The sequence below is a fragment of the Eucyclogobius newberryi genome, unplaced genomic scaffold (assembly GCF_026437365.1).
Source record: "Eucyclogobius newberryi isolate DKJ021-1_F unplaced genomic scaffold, fEucNew1.0.hap1 SCAF_11, whole genome shotgun sequence".
NCBI lineage: Eukaryota > Metazoa > Chordata > Actinopteri > Gobiiformes > Gobiidae > Eucyclogobius > Eucyclogobius newberryi.
Window position 1 is genome coordinate 38,611,864 of NW_027315735.1, and position 21,703 is coordinate 38,633,566.

At 40.0% G+C, this 21,703-nt stretch overlaps 1 protein-coding gene across 1 annotated transcript in view; it reads left to right on the forward strand.

Annotated features, from left to right (window-relative positions):
* Nucleotides 1-21,703, forward strand: part of nol8 (nucleolar protein 8) — a 61,011-nt gene that overhangs the window by 21,209 nt on the left and 18,099 nt on the right. The window contains exons 8-9 of the mRNA XM_072440091.1: nucleotides 17,880-18,082; nucleotides 19,462-19,602. Of these exons, the coding sequence (XP_072296192.1) occupies nucleotides 17,880-18,082; nucleotides 19,462-19,602 (344 nt within the window). The remainder of the gene's footprint in view (nucleotides 1-17,879; nucleotides 18,083-19,461; nucleotides 19,603-21,703) is intronic.

Sequence of the window (21,703 nt, forward strand, 5' to 3'; positions counted from 1 at the left end):
AAGTAGAGTCAGATTCAGAGAGTTAGAGCTTTAAGTAGAGTCAGATTCAGAGAGTTAGAGCTTTAAGTAGAGTCAGATTCAGAGTTAGAGCTTTAAGTAGAGTCAGAGTTAGAGCTTTAAGTAGAGTCAGATTCAGAGAGTTAGAGCTTTAAGTAGAGTCAGATTCAGAGTTAGAGCTTTAAGTAGAGTCAGAGTTAGAGCTTTAAGTAGTCAGATTCAGAGTTAGAGCTTTAAATAGAGTCAGATTCAGAGTTAGAGCTTTAAGTAGTCTGATTCAGAGTTAGAGCTTTAAGTAGAGTCACATTCAGAGTTAGAGCTTTAAGTAGAGTCAGATTCAGAGAGTTAGAGCTTTAAGTAGTCAGATTCAGAGTTAGAGCTTTAAGTAGTCAGATTCAGAGTTAGAGCTTTAAGTCGAGTCAGATTCAGAGTTAGAGCTTTAAGTAGAGTCAGATTCAGAGAGTTAGAGCTTTAAGTAGAGTCAGATTCAGAGAGTTAGAGCTTTAAGTAGTCAGATTCAGAGTTAGAGCTTTAAGTAGAGTCAGATTCAGAGTTAGAGCTTTAAGTAGAGTCAGATTCAGAGTTAGAGCTTTAAGTAGAGTCAGATTCAGAGTTAGAGCTTTAAGTAGAGTCAGAGCTTTAAGTAGAGTCTGATTCAGAGTTAGAGCTTTAAGTAGAGTCTGATTCAGAGTTAGAGCTTTAAGTCGAGTCAGATTCAGAGAGTTAGAGCTTTAAGTAGAGTCAGATTCAGAGAGTTAGAGCTTTAAGTAGAGTCAGATTCAGAGTTAGAGCTTTAAGTAGAGTCAGATTCAGAGTTAGAGCTTTAAGTAGAGTCAGATTCAGAGTTAGAGCTTTAAGTAGAGTCAGATTCAGAGTTAGAGCTTTAAGTAGAGTCAGATTCAGAGTTAGAGCTTTAAGTAGAGTCAGATTCAGAGTTAGAGCTTTAAGTAGAGTCAGATTCAGAGTTAGAGCTTTAAGTAGAGTCAGATTCAGAGTTAGAGCTTTAAGTAGAGTCAGAGCTTTAAGTAGAGTCTGATTCAGAGTTAGAGCTTTAAGTAGAGTCAGATTCAGAGTTAGAGGTTTAAGTAGAGTCAGAGCTTTAAGTAGAGTCAGATTCAGAGTTAGAGCTTTAAATAGAGTCAGATTCAGAGTTAGAGCTTTAAATAGAGTCAGATTCAGAGTTAGAGCTTTAAGTAGTCTGATTCAGAGTTAGAGCTTTAAGTAGTCTGATTCAGAGTTAGAGCTTTAAGTAGAGTCACATTCAGAGTTAGAGCTTTAAGTAGAGTCAGATTCAGAGTTAGAGCTTTAAGTAGAGTCAGATTCAGAGTTAGAGCTTTAAGTAGAGTCAGATTCAGAGTTAGAGCTTTAAGTAGAGTCAGATTCAGAGTTAGAGCTTTAAGTAGAGTCAGATTCAGAGTTAGAGCTTTAAGTAGAGTCAGATTCAGAGTTAGAGCTTTAAGTAGAGTCAGATTCAGAGAGTTAGAGCTTTAAGTAGAGTCAGATTCAGAGAGTTAGAGCTTTAAGTAGAGTCAGATTCAGAGAGTTAGAGCTTTAAGTCGAGTCAGATTCAGAGAGTTAGAGCTTTAAGTAGAGTCAGATTCAGAGAGTTAGAGCTTTAAGTAGAGTCAGATTCAGAGTTAGAGCTTTAAGTAGTCAGATTCAGAGTTAGAGCTTTAAGTAGAGTCAGATTCAGAGTTAGAGCTTTAAGTAGAGTCAGATTCAGAGAGTTAGAGCTTTAAGTCGAGTCAGATTCAGAGAGTTAGAGCTTTAAGTAGAGTCAGATTCAGAGTTAGAGCTTTAAGTCGAGTCAGATTCAGAGAGTTAGAGCTTTAAGTCGAGTCAGATTCAGAGAGTTAGAGCTTTAAGTCGAGTCAGATTCAGAGTTAGAGCTTTAAGTAGTCAGATTCAGAGTTAGAGCTTTAAGTAGAGTCAGATTCAGAGTTAGAGCTTTAAGTAGAGTCAGATTCAGAGTTAGAGCTTTAAGTCGAGTCAGATTCAGAGAGTTAGAGCTTTAAGTAGAGTCAGATTCAGAGTTAGAGCTTTAAGTAGAGTCAGATTCAGAGTTAGAGCTTTAAGTAGAGTCAGATTCAGAGTTAGAGCTTTAAGTAGAGTCAGATTCAGAGTTAGAGCTTTAAGTAGAGTCAGAGCTTTAAGTAGAGTCTGATTCAGAGTTAGAGCTTTAAGTAGAGTCAGATTCAGAGTTAGAGGTTTAAGTAGAGTCAGATTCAGAGTTAGAGCTTTAAATAGAGTCAGATTCAGAGTTAGAGCTTTAAGTAGTCTGATTCAGAGTTAGAGCTTTAAGTAGAGTCACATTCAGAGTTAGAGCTTTAAGTAGAGTCAGATTCAGAGAGTTAGAGCTTTAAGTAGAGTCAGATTCAGAGAGTTAGAGCTTTAAGTAGTCAGATTCAGAGAGTTAGAGCTTTAAGTAGAGTCAGATTCAGAGTTAGAGCTTTAAGTAGAGTCAGATTCAGAGTTAGAGCTTTAAGTAGAGTCAGATTCAGAGTTAGAGCTTTAAATAGAGTCAGATTCAGAGTTAGAGCTTTAAGTAGTCTGATTCAGAGTTAGAGCTTTAAGTGGAGTCACATTCAGAGTTAGAGCTTTAAGTAGAGTCAGATTCAGAGAGTTAGAGCTTTAAGTAGTCAGATTCAGAGTTAGAGCTTTAAGTAGAGTCAGATTCAGAGTTAGAGCTTTAAGTAGTCAGATTCAGAGTTAGAGCTTTAAGTCGAGTCAGATTCAGAGTTAGAGCTTTAAGTAGAGTCAGATTCAGAGAGTTAGAGCTTTAAGTAGAGTCAGATTCAGAGAGTTAGAGCTTTAAGTAGAGTCAGATTCAGAGAGTTAGAGCTTTAAGTAGAGTCAGATTCAGAGTTAGAGCTTTAAGTAGAGTCAGATTCAGAGTTAGAGCTTTAAGTAGAGTCAGATTCAGAGTTAGAGCTTTAAGTAGAGTCAGATTCAGAGTTAGAGCTTTAAGTAGAGTCAGATTCAGAGTTAGAGCTTTAAGTAGAGTCAGATTCAGAGAGTTAGAGCTTTAAGTAGAGTCAGATTCAGAGAGTTAGAGCTTTAAGTAGAGTCAGATTCAGAGAGTTAGAGCTTTAAGTAGAGTCAGATTCAGAGAGTTAGAGCTTTAAGTAGAGTCAGATTCAGAGAGTTAGAGCTTTAAGTAGAGTCAGATTCAGAGAGTTAGAGCTTTAAGTAGAGTCAGATTCAGAGAGTTAGAGCTTTAAGTAGAGTCAGATTCAGAGTTAGAGCTTTAAGTAGAGTCAGATTCAGAGAGTTAGAGCTTTAAGTCGAGTCAGATTCAGAGAGTTAGAGCTTTAAGTAGAGTCAGATTCAGAGTTAGAGCTTTAAGTCGAGTCACATTCAGAGAGTTAGAGCTTTAAGTAGTCAGATTCAGAGTTAGAGCTTTAAATAGAGTCAGATTCAGAGTTAGAGCTTTAAGTAGTCTGATTCAGAGTTAGAGCTTTAAGTAGAGTCACATTCAGAGTTAGAGCTTTAAGTAGAGTCAGATTCAGAGAGTTAGAGCTTTAAGTAGTCAGATTCAGAGTTAGAGCTTTAAGTAGAGTCAGATTCAGAGTTAGAGCTTTAAGTAGTCAGATTCAGAGTTAGAGCTTTAAGTCGAGTCAGATTCAGAGTTAGAGCTTTAAGTAGAGTCAGATTCAGAGAGTTAGAGCTTTAAGTAGAGTCAGATTCAGAGAGTTAGAGCTTTAAGTAGAGTCAGATTCAGAGAGTTAGAGCTTTAAGTAGAGTCAGATTCAGAGTTAGAGCTTTAAGTAGAGTCAGATTCAGAGTTAGAGCTTTAAGTAGAGTCAGATTCAGAGTTAGAGCTTTAAGTAGAGTCAGATTCAGAGTTAGAGCTTTAAGTAGAGTCAGATTCAGAGAGTTAGAGCTTTAAGTAGAGTCAGATTCAGAGAGTTAGAGCTTTAAGTAGAGTCAGATTCAGAGAGTTAGAGCTTTAAGTAGAGTCAGATTCAGAGAGTTAGAGCTTTAAGTAGAGTCAGATTCAGAGAGTTAGAGCTTTAAGTAGAGTCAGATTCAGAGAGTTAGAGCTTTAAGTAGAGTCAGATTCAGAGAGTTAGAGCTTTAAGTAGAGTCAGATTCAGAGTTAGAGCTTTAAGTAGAGTCAGATTCAGAGTTAGAGCTTTAAGTAGAGTCAGATTCAGAGTTAGAGCTTTAAGTAGAGTCAGATTCAGAGTTAGAGCTTTAAGTAGAGTCAGATTCAGAGTTAGAGCTTTAAGTAGAGTCAGATTCAGAGTTAGAGCTTTAAGTAGAGTCAGATTCAGAGAGTTAGAGCTTTAAGTAGAGTCAGATTCAGAGTTAGAGCTTTAAGTAGAGTCAGATTCAGAGAGTTAGAGCTTTAAGTAGAGTCAGATTCAGAGTTAGAGCTTTAAGTAGAGTCAGATTCAGAGAGTTAGAGCTTTAAGTCGAGTCAGATTCAGAGAGTTAGAGCTTTAAGTAGAGTCAGATTCAGAGTTAGAGCTTTAAGTAGTCAGATTCAGAGTTAGAGCTTTAAGTAGAGTCAGATTCAGAGTTAGAGCTTTAAGTAGAGTCAGATTCAGAGTTAGAGCTTTAAGTAGAGTCAGAGCTTTAAGTAGAGTCTGATTCAGAGTTAGAGCTTTAAGTAGAGTCAGATTCAGAGTTAGAGCTTTAAGTAGAGTCAGATTCAGAGTTAGAGCTTTAAGTAGTCAGATTCAGAGTTAGAGCTTTAAGTAGAGTCAGATTCAGAGAGTTAGAGCTTTAAGTCGAGTCAGATTCAGAGTTAGAGCTTTAAGTAGTCAGATTCAGAGTTAGAGCTTTAAGTAGAGTCAGATTCAGAGTTAGAGCTTTAAGTAGAGTCAGATTCAGAGTTAGAGCTTTAAGTAGAGTCAGATTCAGAGTTAGAGCTTTAAGTCGAGTCAGATTCAGAGAGTTAGAGCTTTAAGTAGAGTCAGATTCAGAGTTAGAGCTTTAAGTAGATTCAGAGTTAGAGCTTTAAGTAGAGTCAGAGCTTTAAGTAGAGTCTGATTCAGAGTTAGAGCTTTAAGTAGAGTCGGATTCAGAGTTAGAGGTTTAAGTAGAGTCAGAGCTTTAAGTAGAGTCAGATTCAGAGAGTTAGAGCTTTAAGTAGAGTCAGATTCAGAGTTAGAGCTTTAAGTAGAGTCAGATTCAGAGAGTTAGAGCTTTAAGTAGAGTCAGATTCAGAGTTAGAGCTTTAAGTAGAGTCAGATTCAGAGTTAGAGCTTTAAATAGAGTCAGATTCAGAGTTAGAGCTTTAAGTAGTCTGATTCAGAGTTAGAGCTTTAAGTAGTCACATTCAGAGTTAGAGCTTTAAGTAGTCAGATTCAGAGAGTTAGAGCTTTAAGTAGAGTCAGATTCAGAGAGTTAGAGCTTTAAGTAGAGTCAGATTCAGAGAGTTAGAGCTTTAAGTAGAGTCAGATTCAGAGTTAGAGCTTTAAGTAGAGTCAGATTCAGAGTTAGAGCTTTAAGTAGAGTCAGATTCAGAGTTAGAGCTTTAAATAGAGTCAGATTCAGAGTTAGAGCTTTAAGTAGTCTGATTCAGAGTTAGAGCTTTAAGTAGAGTCACATTCAGAGTTAGAGCTTTAAGTAGAGTCAGATTCAGAGAGTTAGAGCTTTAAGTAGAGTCAGATTCAGAGTTAGAGCTTTAAGTAGAGTCAGATTCAGAGTTAGAGCTTTAAGTAGTCAGATTCAGAGTTAGAGCTTTAAGTCGAGTCAGATTCAGAGTTAGAGCTTTAAGTAGAGTCAGATTCAGAGAGTTAGAGCTTTAAGTAGAGTCAGATTCAGAGAGTTAGAGCTTTAAGTAGAGTCAGATTCAGAGAGTTAGAGCTTTAAGTAGAGTCAGATTCAGAGTTAGAGCTTTAAGTAGAGTCAGATTCAGAGTTAGAGCTTTAAGTAGAGTCAGATTCAGAGTTAGAGCTTTAAGTAGAGTCAGATTCAGAGTTAGAGCTTTAAGTAGAGTCAGATTCAGAGTTAGAGCTTTAAGTAGAGTCAGATTCAGAGTTAGAGCTTTAAGTAGAGTCAGATTCAGAGAGTTAGAGATTTAAGTAGAGTCAGATTCAGAGAGTTAGAGCTTTAAGTAGAGTCAGATTCAGAGTTAGAGCTTTAAGTAGAGTCAGATTCAGAGAGTTAGAGCTTTAAGTAGAGTCAGATTCAGAGTTAGAGCTTTAAGTAGAGTCAGATTCAGAGTTAGAGCTTTAAGTAGAGTCAGATTCAGAGAGTTAGAGCTTTAAGTAGAGTCAGATTCAGAGTTAGAGCTTTAAGTAGAGTCAGATTCAGAGTTAGAGCTTTAAGTAGAGTCAGATTCAGAGTTAGAGCTTTAAGTAGAGTCAGATTCAGAGAGTTAGAGCTTTAAGTAGAGTCAGATTCAGAGAGTTAGAGCTTTAAGTAGAGTCAGATTCAGAGTTAGAGCTTTAAGTAGAGTCAGATTCAGAGTTAGAGCTTTAAGTAGAGTCAGATTCAGAGTTAGAGCTTTAAGTAGAGTCAGAGCTTTAAGTAGAGTCTGATTCAGAGTTAGAGCTTTAAGTAGAGTCAGATTCAGAGAGTTAGAGCTTTAAGTAGAGTCAGATTCAGAGTTAGAGCTTTAAGTAGAGTCAGATTCAGAGTTAGAGCTTTAAGTAGTCTGATTCAGAGTTAGAGCTTTAAGTAGAGTCACATTCAGAGAGTTAGAGCTTTAAGTAGAGTCAGATTCAGAGAGTTAGAGCTTTAAGTAGAGTCAGATTCAGAGAGTTAGAGCTTTAAGTAGAGTCAGATTCAGAGTTAGAGCTTTAAGTAGAGTCAGATTCAGAGTTAGAGCTTTAAGTAGAGTCAGATTCAGAGTTAGAGCTTTAAATAGAGTCAGATTCAGAGTTAGAGCTTTAAGTAGTCTGATTCAGAGTTAGAGCTTTAAGTAGAGTCACATTCAGAGTTAGAGCTTTAAGTAGAGTCAGATTCAGAGAGTTAGAGCTTTAAGTAGAGTCAGATTCAGAGTTAGAGCTTTAAGTAGAGTCAGATTCAGAGTTAGAGCTTTAAGTAGTCAGATTCAGAGTTAGAGCTTTAAGTCGAGTCAGATTCAGAGTTAGAGCTTTAAGTAGAGTCAGATTCAGAGAGTTAGAGCTTTAAGTAGAGTCAGATTCAGAGAGTTAGAGCTTTAAGTAGAGTCAGATTCAGAGAGTTAGAGCTTTAAGTAGAGTCAGATTCAGAGTTAGAGCTTTAAGTAGAGTCAGATTCAGAGTTAGAGCTTTAAGTAGAGTCAGATTCAGAGTTAGAGCTTTAAGTAGAGTCAGATTCAGAGTTAGAGCTTTAAGTAGAGTCAGATTCAGAGTTAGAGCTTTAAGTAGAGTCAGATTCAGAGTTAGAGCTTTAAGTAGAGTCAGATTCAGAGTTAGAGCTTTAAGTAGAGTCAGATTCAGAGAGTTAGAGATTTAAGTAGAGTCAGATTCAGAGAGTTAGAGCTTTAAGTAGAGTCAGATTCAGAGTTAGAGCTTTAAGTAGAGTCAGATTCAGAGAGTTAGAGCTTTAAGTAGAGTCAGATTCAGAGTTAGAGCTTTAAGTAGAGTCAGATTCAGAGTTAGAGCTTTAAGTAGAGTCAGATTCAGAGAGTTAGAGCTTTAAGTAGAGTCAGATTCAGAGTTAGAGCTTTAAGTAGAGTCAGATTCAGAGAGTTAGAGCTTTAAGTAGAGTCAGATTCAGAGAGTTAGAGCTTTAAGTAGAGTCAGATTCAGAGTTAGCGCTTTAAGTAGAGTCAGATTCAGAGAGTTAGAGCTTTAAGTAGAGTCAGATTCAGAGAGTTAGAGCTTTAAGTAGAGTCAGATTCAGAGAGTTAGAGCTTTAAGTAGAGTCAGATTCAGAGTTAGAGCTTTAAGTAGAGTCAGATTCAGAGTTAGAGCTTTAAGTAGAGTCAGATTCAGAGTTAGAGCTTTAAGTAGAGTCAGAGCTTTAAGTAGAGTCTGATTCAGAGTTAGAGCTTTAAGTAGAGTCAGATTCAGAGAGTTAGAGCTTTAAGTAGAGTCAGATTCAGAGTTAGAGCTTTAAGTAGAGTCAGATTCAGAGTTAGAGCTTTAAGTAGTCTGATTCAGAGTTAGAGCTTTAAGTAGAGTCACATTCAGAGTTAGAGCTTTAAGTAGAGTCAGATTCAGAGAGTTAGAGCTTTAAGTAGAGTCAGATTCAGAGAGTTAGAGCTTTAAGTAGAGTCAGATTCAGAGAGTTAGAGCTTTAAGTAGAGTCAGATTCAGAGTTAGAGCTTTAAGTAGAGTCAGATTCAGAGTTAGAGCTTTAAGTAGAGTCAGATTCAGAGTTAGAGCTTTAAGTAGAGTCAGATTCAGAGTTAGAGCTTTAAGTAGAGTCAGATTCAGAGAGTTAGAGCTTTAAGTAGAGTCAGATTCAGAGTTAGAGCTTTAAGTAGAGTCAGAGTTAGAGCTTTAAGTAGTCAGATTCAGAGTTAGAGCTTTAAATAGAGTCAGATTCAGAGTTAGAGCTTTAAGTAGTCTGATTCAGAGTTAGAGCTTTAAGTAGAGTCACATTCAGAGTTAGAGCTTTAAGTAGAGTCAGATTCAGAGAGTTAGAGCTTTAAGTAGTCAGATTCAGAGTTAGAGCTTTAAGTAGTCAGATTCAGAGTTAGAGCTTTAAGTCGAGTCAGATTCAGAGTTAGAGCTTTAAGTAGAGTCAGATTCAGAGAGTTAGAGCTTTAAGTAGAGTCAGATTCAGAGAGTTAGAGCTTTAAGTAGTCAGATTCAGAGTTAGAGCTTTAAGTAGAGTCAGATTCAGAGTTAGAGCTTTAAGTAGAGTCAGATTCAGAGTTAGAGCTTTAAGTAGAGTCAGATTCAGAGTTAGAGCTTTAAGTAGAGTCAGAGCTTTAAGTAGAGTCTGATTCAGAGTTAGAGCTTTAAGTAGAGTCTGATTCAGAGTTAGAGCTTTAAGTCGAGTCAGATTCAGAGAGTTAGAGCTTTAAGTAGAGTCAGATTCAGAGTTAGAGCTTTAAGTAGAGTCAGATTCAGAGTTAGAGCTTTAAGTAGAGTCAGATTCAGAGTTAGAGCTTTAAGTAGAGTCAGATTCAGAGTTAGAGCTTTAAGTAGAGTCAGATTCAGAGTTAGAGCTTTAAGTAGAGTCAGATTCAGAGTTAGAGCTTTAAGTAGAGTCAGATTCAGAGTTAGAGCTTTAAGTAGAGTCAGATTCAGAGTTAGAGCTTTAAGTAGAGTCAGATTCAGAGTTAGAGCTTTAAGTAGAGTCAGAGCTTTAAGTAGAGTCTGATTCAGAGTTAGAGCTTTAAGTAGAGTCAGATTCAGAGTTAGAGGTTTAAGTAGAGTCAGAGCTTTAAGTAGAGTCAGATTCAGAGTTAGAGCTTTAAATAGAGTCAGATTCAGAGTTAGAGCTTTAAATAGAGTCAGATTCAGAGTTAGAGCTTTAAGTAGTCTGATTCAGAGTTAGAGCTTTAAGTAGTCTGATTCAGAGTTAGAGCTTTAAGTAGAGTCACATTCAGAGTTAGAGCTTTAAGTAGAGTCAGATTCAGAGTTAGAGCTTTAAGTAGAGTCAGATTCAGAGTTAGAGCTTTAAGTAGAGTCAGATTCAGAGTTAGAGCTTTAAGTAGAGTCAGATTCAGAGTTAGAGCTTTAAGTAGAGTCAGATTCAGAGTTAGAGCTTTAAGTAGAGTCAGATTCAGAGTTAGAGCTTTAAGTAGAGTCAGATTCAGAGAGTTAGAGCTTTAAGTAGAGTCAGATTCAGAGAGTTAGAGCTTTAAGTAGAGTCAGATTCAGAGAGTTAGAGCTTTAAGTCGAGTCAGATTCAGAGAGTTAGAGCTTTAAGTAGAGTCAGATTCAGAGAGTTAGAGCTTTAAGTAGAGTCAGATTCAGAGTTAGAGCTTTAAGTAGTCAGATTCAGAGTTAGAGCTTTAAGTAGAGTCAGATTCAGAGTTAGAGCTTTAAGTAGAGTCAGATTCAGAGAGTTAGAGCTTTAAGTCGAGTCAGATTCAGAGAGTTAGAGCTTTAAGTAGAGTCAGATTCAGAGTTAGAGCTTTAAGTAGAGTCAGATTCAGAGTTAGAGCTTTAAGTAGAGTCAGATTCAGAGTTAGAGCTTTAAGTAGAGTCAGATTTAGAGTTAGAGCTTTAAGTAGAGTCAGATTCAGAGTTAGAGCTTTAAGTCGAGTCAGATTCAGAGAGTTAGAGCTTTAAGTCGAGTCAGATTCAGAGAGTTAGAGCTTTAAGTCGAGTCAGATTCAGAGTTAGAGCTTTAAGTAGTCAGATTCAGAGTTAGAGCTTTAAGTAGAGTCAGATTCAGAGTTAGAGCTTTAAGTAGAGTCAGATTCAGAGAGTTAGAGCTTTAAGTAGAGTCAGATTCAGAGTTAGAGCTTTAAGTAGAGTCAGATTCAGAGTTAGAGCTTTAAGTAGAGTCAGATTCAGAGTTAGAGCTTTAAGTAGAGTCAGATTCAGAGTTAGAGCTTTAAGTAGAGTCAGAGCTTTAAGTAGAGTCTGATTCAGAGTTAGAGCTTTAAGTAGAGTCAGATTCAGAGTTAGAGGTTTAAGTAGAGTCAGAGCTTTAAGTAGAGTCAGATTCAGAGAGTTAGAGCTTTAAGTAGAGTCAGATTCAGAGTTAGAGCTTTAAATAGAGTCAGATTCAGAGTTAGAGCTTTAAATAGAGTCAGATTCAGAGTTAGAGCTTTAAGTAGTCTGATTCAGAGTTAGAGCTTTAAGTAGAGTCACATTCAGAGTTAGAGCTTTAAGTAGAGTCAGATTCAGAGAGTTAGAGCTTTAAGTAGAGTCAGATTCAGAGAGTTAGAGCTTTAAGTAGTCAGATTCAGAGAGTTAGAGCTTTAAGTAGAGTCAGATTCAGAGTTAGAGCTTTAAGTAGAGTCAGATTCAGAGTTAGAGCTTTAAGTAGAGTCAGATTCAGAGTTAGAGCTTTAAATAGTCAGATTCAGAGTTAGAGCTTTAAGTAGTCTGATTCAGAGTTAGAGCTTTAAGTAGAGTCACATTCAGAGTTAGAGCTTTAAGTAGAGTCAGATTCAGAGAGTTAGAGCTTTAAGTAGTCAGATTCAGAGTTAGAGCTTTAAGTAGAGTCAGATTCAGAGTTAGAGCTTTAAGTAGTCAGATTCAGAGTTAGAGCTTTAAGTCGAGTCAGATTCAGAGTTAGAGCTTTAAGTAGAGTCAGATTCAGAGAGTTAGAGCTTTAAGTAGAGTCAGATTCAGAGAGTTAGAGCTTTAAGTAGAGTCAGATTCAGAGAGTTAGAGCTTTAAGTAGAGTCAGATTCAGAGTTAGAGCTTTAGGTAGAGTCAGATTCAGAGTTAGAGCTTTAAGTAGAGTCAGATTCAGAGTTAGAGCTTTAAGTAGAGTCAGATTCAGAGTTAGAGCTTTAAGTAGAGTCAGATTCAGAGTTAGAGCTTTAAGTAGAGTCAGATTCAGAGAGTTAGAGCTTTAAGTAGAGTCAGATTCAGAGAGTTAGAGCTTTAAGTAGAGTCAGATTCAGAGAGTTAGAGCTTTAAGTAGAGTCAGATTCAGAGAGTTAGAGCTTTAAGTAGAGTCAGATTCAGAGAGTTAGAGCTTTAAGTAGAGTCAGATTCAGAGAGTTAGAGCTTTAAGTAGAGTCAGATTCAGAGAGTTAGAGCTTTAAGTAGAGTCAGATTCAGAGTTAGAGCTTTAAGTAGAGTCAGATTCAGAGTTAGAGCTTTAAGTAGAGTCAGATTCAGAGTTAGAGCTTTAAGTAGAGTCAGATTCAGAGTTAGAGCTTTAAGTAGAGTCAGATTCAGAGTTAGAGCTTTAAGTAGAGTCAGATTCAGAGAGTTAGAGCTTTAAGTCGAGTCAGATTCAGAGTTAGAGCTTTAAGTAGAGTCAGATTCAGAGTTAGAGCTTTAAGTAGTCAGATTCAGAGTTAGAGCTTTAAGTAGAGTCAGATTCAGAGTTAGAGCTTTAAGTAGAGTCAGATTCAGAGAGTTAGAGCTTTAAGTCGAGTCAGATTCAGAGAGTTAGAGCTTTAAGTAGAGTCAGATTCAGAGTTAGAGCTTTAAGTAGAGTCAGATTCAGAGTTAGAGCTTTAAGTAGAGTCAGATTCAGAGTTAGAGCTTTAAGTAGAGTCAGATTTAGAGTTAGAGCTTTAAGTAGAGTCAGATTCAGAGTTAGAGCTTTAAGTCGAGTCAGATTCAGAGAGTTAGAGCTTTAAGTCGAGTCAGATTCAGAGTTAGAGCTTTAAGTAGTCAGATTCAGAGTTAGAGCTTTAAGTAGAGTCAGATTCAGAGTTAGAGCTTTAAGTAGAGTCAGATTCAGAGTTAGAGCTTTAAGTCGAGTCAGATTCAGAGAGTTAGAGCTTTAAGTAGAGTCAGATTCAGAGTTAGAGCTTTAAGTAGAGTCAGATTCAGAGTTAGAGCTTTAAGTAGAGTCAGATTCAGAGTTAGAGCTTTAAGTAGAGTCAGATTCAGAGTTAGAGCTTTAAGTAGAGTCAGAGCTTTAAGTAGAGTCTGATTCAGAGTTAGAGCTTTAAGTAGAGTCAGATTCAGAGTTAGAGGTTTAAGTAGAGTCAGAGCTTTAAGTAGAGTCAGATTCAGAGTTAGAGCTTTAAATAGAGTCAGATTCAGAGTTAGAGCTTTAAATAGAGTCAGATTCAGAGTTAGAGCTTTAAGTAGTCTGATTCAGAGTTAGAGCTTTAAGTAGTCTGATTCAGAGTTAGAGCTTTAAGTAGAGTCACATTCAGAGTTAGAGCTTTAAGTAGAGTCAGATTCAGAGTTAGAGCTTTAAGTAGAGTCAGATTCAGAGTTAGAGCTTTAAGTAGAGTCAGATTCAGAGTTAGAGCTTTAAGTAGAGTCAGATTCAGAGTTAGAGCTTTAAGTAGAGTCAGATTCAGAGTTAGAGCTTTAAGTAGAGTCAGATTCAGAGTTAGAGCTTTAAGTAGAGTCAGATTCAGAGAGTTAGAGCTTTAAGTAGAGTCAGATTCAGAGAGTTAGAGCTTTAAGTAGAGTCAGATTCAGAGAGTTAGAGCTTTAAGTCGAGTCAGATTCAGAGAGTTAGAGCTTTAAGTAGAGTCAGATTCAGAGAGTTAGAGCTTTAAGTAGAGTCAGATTCAGAGTTAGAGCTTTAAGTAGTCAGAGTTAGAGCTTTAAGTAGAGTCAGATTCAGAGTTAGAGCTTTAAGTAGAGTCAGATTCAGAGAGTTAGAGCTTTAAGTCGAGTCAGATTCAGAGAGTTAGAGCTTTAAGTAGAGTCAGATTCAGAGTTAGAGCTTTAAGTAGAGTCAGATTCAGAGTTAGAGCTTTAAATAGAGTCAGATTCAGAGTTAGAGCTTTAAGTAGTCTGATTCAGAGTTAGAGCTTTAAGTAGAGTCACATTCAGAGTTAGAGCTTTAAGTAGAGTCAGATTCAGAGAGTTAGAGCTTTAAGTAGTCAGATTCAGAGTTAGAGCTTTAAGTAGAGTCAGATTCAGAGTTAGAGCTTTAAGTAGTCAGATTCAGAGTTAGAGCTTTAAGTCGAGTCAGATTCAGAGTTAGAGCTTTAAGTAGAGTCAGATTCAGAGAGTTAGAGCTTTAAGTAGAGTCAGATTCAGAGAGTTAGAGCTTTAAGTAGAGTCAGATTCAGAGAGTTAGAGCTTTAAGTAGAGTCAGATTCAGAGTTAGAGCTTTAAGTAGAGTCAGATTCAGAGTTAGAGCTTTAAGTAGAGTCAGATTCAGAGTTAGAGCTTTAAGTAGAGTCAGATTCAGAGTTAGAGCTTTAAGTAGAGTCAGATTCAGAGTTAGAGCTTTAAGTAGAGTCAGATTCAGAGAGTTAGAGCTTTAAGTAGAGTCAGATTCAGAGAGTTAGAGCTTTAAGTAGAGTCAGATTCAGAGAGTTAGAGCTTTAAGTAGAGTCAGATTCAGAGAGTTAGAGCTTTAAGTAGAGTCAGATTCAGAGAGTTAGAGCTTTAAGTAGAGTCAGATTCAGAGAGTTAGAGCTTTAAGTAGAGTCAGATTCAGAGTTAGAGCTTTAAGTAGAGTCAGATTCAGAGTTAGAGCTTTAAGTAGAGTCAGATTCAGAGTTAGAGCTTTAAGTAGAGTCAGATTCAGAGTTAGAGCTTTAAGTAGAGTCAGATTCAGAGTTAGAGCTTTAAGTAGAGTCAGATTCAGAGAGTTAGAGCTTTAAGTAGAGTCAGATTCAGAGTCAGAGCTTTAAGTAGAGTCAGATTCAGAGAGTTAGAGCTTTAAGTAGAGTCAGATTCAGAGTTAGAGCTTTAAGTAGAGTCAGATTCAGAGAGTTAGAGCTTTAAGTCGAGTCAGATTCAGAGAGTTAGAGCTTTAAGTCGAGTCAGATTCAGAGAGTTAGAGCTTTAAGTAGAGTCAGATTCAGAGTTAGAGCTTTAAGTAGTCAGATTCAGAGTTAGAGCTTTAAGTAGAGTCAGATTCAGAGTTAGAGCTTTAAGTAGAGTCAGATTCAGAGTTAGAGCTTTAAGTAGAGTCAGAGCTTTAAGTAGAGTCTGATTCAGAGTTAGAGCTTTAAGTAGAGTCAGATTCAGAGTTAGAGCTTTAAGTAGAGTCAGATTCAGAGTTAGAGCTTTAAGTAGTCAGATTCAGAGTTAGAGCTTTAAGTAGAGTCAGATTCAGAGTTAGAGCTTTAAGTAGAGTCAGATTCAGAGTTAGAGCTTTAAGTCGAGTCAGATTCAGAGAGTTAGAGCTTTAAGTCGAGTCAGATTCAGAGAGTTAGAGCTTTAAGTCGAGTCAGATTCAGAGTTAGAGCTTTAAGTAGTCAGATTCAGAGTTAGAGCTTTAAGTAGAGTCAGATTCAGAGTTAGAGCTTTAAGTAGAGTCAGATTCAGAGTTAGAGCTTTAAGTCGAGTCAGATTCAGAGAGTTAGAGCTTTAAGTAGAGTCAGATTCAGAGTTAGAGCTTTAAGTAGATTCAGAGTTAGAGCTTTAAGTAGAGTCAGAGCTTTAAGTAGAGTCTGATTCAGAGTTAGAGCTTTAAGTAGAGTCAGATTCAGAGTTAGAGGTTTAAGTAGAGTCAGAGCTTTAAGTAGAGTCAGATTCAGAGAGTTAGAGCTTTAAGTAGAGTCAGATTCAGAGTTAGAGCTTTAAGTAGAGTCAGATTCAGAGTTAGAGCTTTAAATAGAGTCAGATTCAGAGTTAGAGCTTTAAGTAGTCTGATTCAGAGTTAGAGCTTTAAGTAGTCACATTCAGAGTTAGAGCTTTAAGTAGTCAGATTCAGAGAGTTAGAGCTTTAAGTAGAGTCAGATTCAGAGAGTTAGAGCTTTAAGTAGAGTCAGATTCAGAGAGTTAGAGCTTTAAGTAGAGTCAGATTCAGAGTTAGAGCTTTAAGTAGAGTCAGATTCAGAGTTAGAGCTTTAAGTAGAGTCAGATTCAGAGTTAGAGCTTTAAATAGAGTCAGATTCAGAGTTAGAGCTTTAAGTAGTCTGATTCAGAGTTAGAGCTTTAAGTAGAGTCACATTCAGAGTTAGAGCTTTAAGTAGAGTCAGATTCAGAGAGTTAGAGCTTTAAGTAGAGTCAGATTCAGAGTTAGAGCTTTAAGTAGAGTCAGATTCAGAGTTAGAGCTTTAAGTAGTCAGATTCAGAGTTAGAGCTTTAAGTCGAGTCAGATTCAGAGTTAGAGCTTTAAGTAGAGTCAGATTCAGAGAGTTAGAGCTTTAAGTAGAGTCAGATTCAGAGAGTTAGAGCTTTAAGTAGAGTCAGATTCAGAGAGTTAGAGCTTTAAGTAGAGTCAGATTCAGAGTTAGAGCTTTAAGTAGAGTCAGATTCAGAGTTAGAGCTTTAAGTAGAGTCAGATTCAGAGTTAGAGCTTTAAGTAGAGTCAGATTCAGAGTTAGAGCTTTAAGTAGAGTCAGATTCAGAGTTAGAGCTTTAAGTAGAGTCAGATTCAGAGTTAGAGCTTTAAGTAGAGTCAGATTCAGAGAGTTAGAGATTTAAGTAGAGTCAGATTCAGAGAGTTAGAGCTTTAAGTAGAGTCAGATTCAGAGTTAGAGCTTTAAGTAGTCAGATTCAGAGAGTTAGAGCTTTAAGTAGAGTCAGATTCAGAGTTAGAGCTTTAAGTAGAGTCAGATTCAGAGTTAGAGCTTTAAGTAGAGTCAGATTCAGAGTTAGAGCTTTAAGTAGAGTCAGATTCAGAGAGTTAGAGCTTTAAGTAGAGTCAGATTCAGAGTTAGAGCTTTAAGTAGAGTCAGATTCAGAGAGTTAGAGCTTTAAGTAGAGTCAGATTCAGAGAGTTAGAGCTTTAAGTAGAGTCAGATTCAGAGTTAGAGCTTTAAGTAGAGTCAGATTCAGAGTTAGAGCTTTAAGTAGAGTCAGATTCAGAGAGTTAGAGCTTTAAGTAGAGTCAGATTCAGAGTTAGAGCTTTAAGTAGAGTCAGATTCAGAGTTAGAGCTTTAAGTAGAGTCAGATTCAGAGTTAGAGCTTTAAGTAGAGTCAGATTCAGAGAGTTAGAGCTTTAAGTAGAGTCAGATTCAGAGAGTTAGAGCTTTAAGTAGAGTCAGATTCAGAGTTAGAGCTTTAAGTAGAGTCAGATTCAGAGTTAGAGCTTTAAGTAGAGTCAGATTCAGAGAGTTAGAGCTTTAAGTAGAGTCAGATTCAGAGTTAGAGCTTTAAGTAGAGTCAGATTCAGAGTTAGAGCTTTAAGTAGAGTCAGATTCAGAGTTAGAGCTTTAAGTAGAGTCAGAGCTTTAAGTAGAGTCTGATTCAGAGTTAGAGCTTTAAGTAGAGTCAGATTCAGAGAGTTAGAGCTTTAAGTAGAGTCAGATTCAGAGTTAGAGCTTTAAGTAGAGTCAGATTCAGAGTTAGAGCTTTAAGTAGTCTGATTCAGAGTTAGAGCTTTAAGTAGAGTCACATTCAGAGTTAGAGCTTTAAGTAGAGTCAGATTCAGAGAGTTAGAGCTTTAAGTAGAGTCAGATTCAGAGAGTTAGAGCTTTAAGTAGAGTCAGATTCAGAGAGTTAGAGCTTTAAGTAGAGTCAGATTCAGAGTTAGAGCTTTAAGTAGAGTCAGAGTTAGAGCTTTAAGTAGAGTCAGATTCAGAGAGTTAGAGCTTTAAGTAGAGTCAGATTCAGAGTTAGAGCTTTAAGTAGAGTCAGAGTTAGAGCTTTAAGTAGTCAGATTCAGAGTTAGAGCTTTAAATAGAGTCAGATTCAGAGTTAGAGCTTTAAGTAGTCTGATTCAGAGTTAGAGCTTTAAGTAGAGTCACATTCAGAGTTAGAGCTTTAAGTAGAGTCAGATTCAGAGAGTTAGAGCTTTAAGTAGTCAGATTCAGAGTTAGAGCTTTAAGTAGTCAGAGTCAGAGTTAGAGCTTTAAGTAGAGTCAGATTCAGAGTTAGAGCTTTAAGTAGTCAGATTCAGAGTTAGAGCTTTAAGTCGAGTCAGATTCAGAGTTAGAGCTTTAAGTAGAGTCAGATTCAGAGAGTTAGAGCTTTAAGTAGAGTCAGATTCAGAGAGTTAGAGCTTTAAGTAGTCAGATTCAGAGTTAGAGCTTTAAGTAGAGTCAGATTCAGAGTTAGAGCTTTAAGTAGAGTCAGATTCAGAGTTAGAGCTTTAAGTAGAGTCAGATTCAGAGTTAGAGCTTTAAGTAGAGTCAGAGCTTTAAGTAGAGTCTGATTCAGAGTTAGAGCTTTAAGTAGAGTCTGATTCAGAGTTAGAGCTTTAAGTCGAGTCAGATTCAGAGAGTTAGAGCTTTAAGTAGAGTCAGATTCAGAGAGTTAGAGCTTTAAGTAGAGTCAGATTCAGAGTTAGAGCTTTAAGTAGAGTCAGATTCAGAGTTAGAGCTTTAAGTAGAGTCAGATTCAGAGTTAGAGCTTTAAGTAGAGTCAGATTCAGAGTTAGAGCTTTAAGTAGAGTCAGATTCAGAGTTAGAGCTTTAAGTAGAGTCAGATTCAGAGTTAGAGCTTTAAGTAGAGTCAGATTCAGAGTTAGAGCTTTAAGTAGAGTCAGATTCAGAGAGGGTTGAAACCATCGTGACATTTGTTTTTCACAGATGAAGACGACCAGGAAGAATCTGTGTCACGACCAATCACAGCCAGCGTCTTTCAAGCAAACGCCAAACAGAAAAGACCTGGTCCCGAGGAGGAGGCGGAGCTTCAGAGGAGAGCCAATGAGAGGAGACTGGCGGCTGTCCATTTAAGACAGACGGAAACTGAGCAGAACCGTAGATTGATGCAGGGGGCGCTGTCCACCGTGGTGAGAGTCAGATGCCCCTCCCCCTGTGTGTCAGGTGCCCCTCCCCCTGTGTGTCAGATGTCCCTCCCCCTGTGTATCAGGTGCCCCTCCCCCTGTGTATCAGGTGCCCCTCCCCCTGTGTATCAGGTGCCCCTCCCCCTGTGTGTCAGATGCCCCTCCCCCTGTGTGTCAGATGCCCCTCCCCCTGTGTATCAGGTGCCCCTCCCCCTGTGTATCAGGTGCCCCTCCCCCTGTGTGTCAGATGCCCCTCCCCCTGTGTGTCAGATGCCCCTCCCCCTGTGTATCAGGTGCCCCTCCCCCTGTGTGTCAGATGCCCCTCCCCCTGTGTGTCAGATGCCCCTCCCCCTGTGTGTCAGGTGCCCCTCCCCCTGTGTGTCAGATTCCCTCCCCCTGTGTGTCAGATGTCCCTCCCCCTGTGTGTCAGATGCCCTCCCCCTGTGTGTCAGATGCCCTCCCCCTGTGTGTCAGATGCCCTCCCCCTGTGTATCAGGTGCCCCTCCCCCTGTGTGTCAGATGCCCTCCCCCTGTGTGTCAGATGCCCCTCCCCCTGTGTGTCAGATGCCCCTCCCCCTGTGTGTCAGATGCCCTCCCCCTGTGTGTCAGATGCCCCTCCCCCTGTGTGTCAGGTGCCCCTCCCCCTGTGTATCAGGTGCCCCTCCCCCTGTGTGTCAGATGCCCCTCCCCCTGTGTATCAGGTGCCCCTCCCCCTGTGTATCAGGTGCCCCTCCCCCTGTGTGTCAGATGCCCCTCCCCCTGTGTGTCAGATGCCCCTCCCCCTGTGTGTCAGGTGCCCCTCCCCCTGTGTGTCAGATGCCCTCCCCCTGTGTGTCAGATGCCCTCCCCCTGTGTGTCAGATGCCCTCCCCCTGTGTGTCAGATGCCCCTCCCCCTGTGTGTCAGATGCCCCTCCCCCTGTGTGTCAGGTGCCCCTCCCCCTGTGTGTCAGGTGCCCCTCCCCCTGTGTGTCAGATGCCCCTCCCCCTGTGTGTCAGATGTCCCTCCCCCTGTGTGTCAGATGTCCCTCCCCCTGTGTGTCAGATGCCCCTCCCCCTGTGTGTCAGGTGCCCCTCCCCCTGTGTATCAGGTGCCCCTCCCCCTGTGTATCAGGTGCCCCTCCCCCTGTGTGTCAGATGCCCCTCCCCCTGTGTGTCAGATGTCCCTCCCCCTGTGTGTCAGATGCCCCTCCCCCTGTGTGTCAGATGCCCCTCCCCCTGTGTATCAGGTGCCCCTCCCCCTGTGTATCAGGTGCCCCTCCCCCTGTGTGTCAGATGCCCCTCCCCCTGTGTGTCAGATGCCCCTCCCCCTGTGTGTCAGATGCCCCTCCCCCTGTGTGTCAGATGCCCCTCCCCCTGTGTGTTAAACGTGTGTGAGTGTTTGCAGGATGGCGCCCCTGGTGGAGGTGGAGGGAAGCACATTGTCTTTGGCTCTGATGATGAAGACGAGGAAGACGAGAAGCACAAACCTGAAGAACTGCTCTCGGCCAATCAGAATCAAGAACACCCCTCGGCCAATCAGAACAAGGTGCAGAGCTCATGACTGTGTCATTCCCTCTGCAGCATGTGCTCTTATCTGAGCGCTTCATCTCCTGCTCCTCATGCTCACGTTCTCACATTCACGTTCTCGCGTTCTCACGTTCACGTTTTCACGTTCTCACGTTCACGTTCTCACATTCACGTTCACGTTCTCACATTCACGTTCTCACGTTCACGTTCACGTTCTCACATTCACGTTCTCACGTTCTCACATTCACGTTCTCACGTTCACATTCACGTTCTCACGTTCACGTTCTCACGTTCTCACGTTCACGTTCTCACGTTCACGTTCTCACGTTCTCACGTTCACGTTCTCACATTCACGTTCACGTTCTCACATTCACGTTCTCACATTCACGTTCTCACGTTCACGTTCTCACGTTCTCACATTCACGTTCTCACGTTCTCACGTTCTCACATTCACGTTCTCACGTTCACGTTCTCACGTTCTCACGTTCACGTTCTCACGTTCTCACGTTCTCACGTTCATTTTCTCACGTTCTCACGTTCTCACGTTCTCACGTTCACGTTCTCACATTCACGTTCACGTTCACGTTCATTTTCTCACGTTCTCACGTTCTCACGTTCTCACGTTCTCACGTTCTCACGTTCTCACGTTCTCACGTTCACGTTCTCACATTCACGTTCACGTTCTCACATTCACGTTCTCACATTCACGTTCTCACGTTCACGTTCTCACGTTCACGTTTTCACGTTCTCACGTTCTCACGTTCTCACATTCACGTTCTCACGTTCACGTTCTCACGTTCATTTTCTCACGTTCTCACGTTCTCACGTTCTCACGTTCTCACGTTCTCACGTTCACGTTCTCACATTCACGTTCACGTTCTCACATTCACGTTCTCACATTCACGTTCTCACGTTCATTTTCTCACGTTCTCACGTTCACGTTCTCACATTCACGTTCACGTTCTCACATTCACGTACTCACGTTCACGTTCTCACGTTCACGTTCTCACGTTCACGTTCTCACATTCACGTTCTCACGTTCACGTTCTCACGTTCTCACGTTCTCACATTCACGTTCTCACGTTCACGTTCTCACATTCACGTTCACGTTCTCACATTCACGTTCTCACATTCACGTTCTCACGTTCACGTTCTCACATTCACGTTCTCACGTTCACGTTCTCACGTTCATTTTCTCACGTTCTCACGTTCTCACGTTCTCACGTTCTCACGTTCTCACGTTCTCACGTTCTCACGTTCACGTTCTCACATTCACGTTCACGTTCTCACATTCACGTTCTCACGTTCACGTTCTCACGTTCACGTTCTCACGTTCACGTTCTCACGTTCATTTTCTCACGTTCTCACGTTCACGTTCTCACGTTCTCACGTTCTCACGTTCACGTTCTCACATTCACGTTCACGTTCTCACATTCACGTTCTCACGTTCACGTTCTCACGTTCACGTTCTCACATTCACGTTCTCACGTTCTCACGTTCTCACATTCACGTTCTCACGTTCTCACGTTCTCACATTCACGTTCTCACGTTCACACGTTCTCACGTTCACGTTCTCACGTTCACGTTCTCACGTTCATTTTCTCACGTTCTCACGTTCACGTTCTCACGTTCTCACGTTCTCACGTTCTCACGTTCACGTTCTCACATTCACGTTCACGTTCTCACATTCACGTTCTCACGTTCACGTTCTCACGTTCACGTTCTCACATTCACGTTCTCACGTTCTCACGTTCTCACATTCACGTTCTCACGTTCTCACGTTCTCACATTCACGTTCTCACGTTCACACGTTCTCACGTTCACGTTCTCACGTTCACGTTCTCACGTTCATTTTCTCACGTTCTCACGTTCTCACGTTCTCACGTTCACGTTCTCACATTCACGTTCTCACGTTCACGTTCTCACGTTCACGTTCTCACGTTCACGTTCTCACGTTCATTTTCTCACGTTCTCACGTTCTCACGTTCACGTTCTCACGTTCATTTTCTCACGTTCATTTTCTCACGTTCACGTTCTCACGTTCAAATCATCAAATCAAATCAATTTATTTTTGTAAGGCCCAAAATCACAACAACAGTTGCCTCTGAGGGCCACAGGGA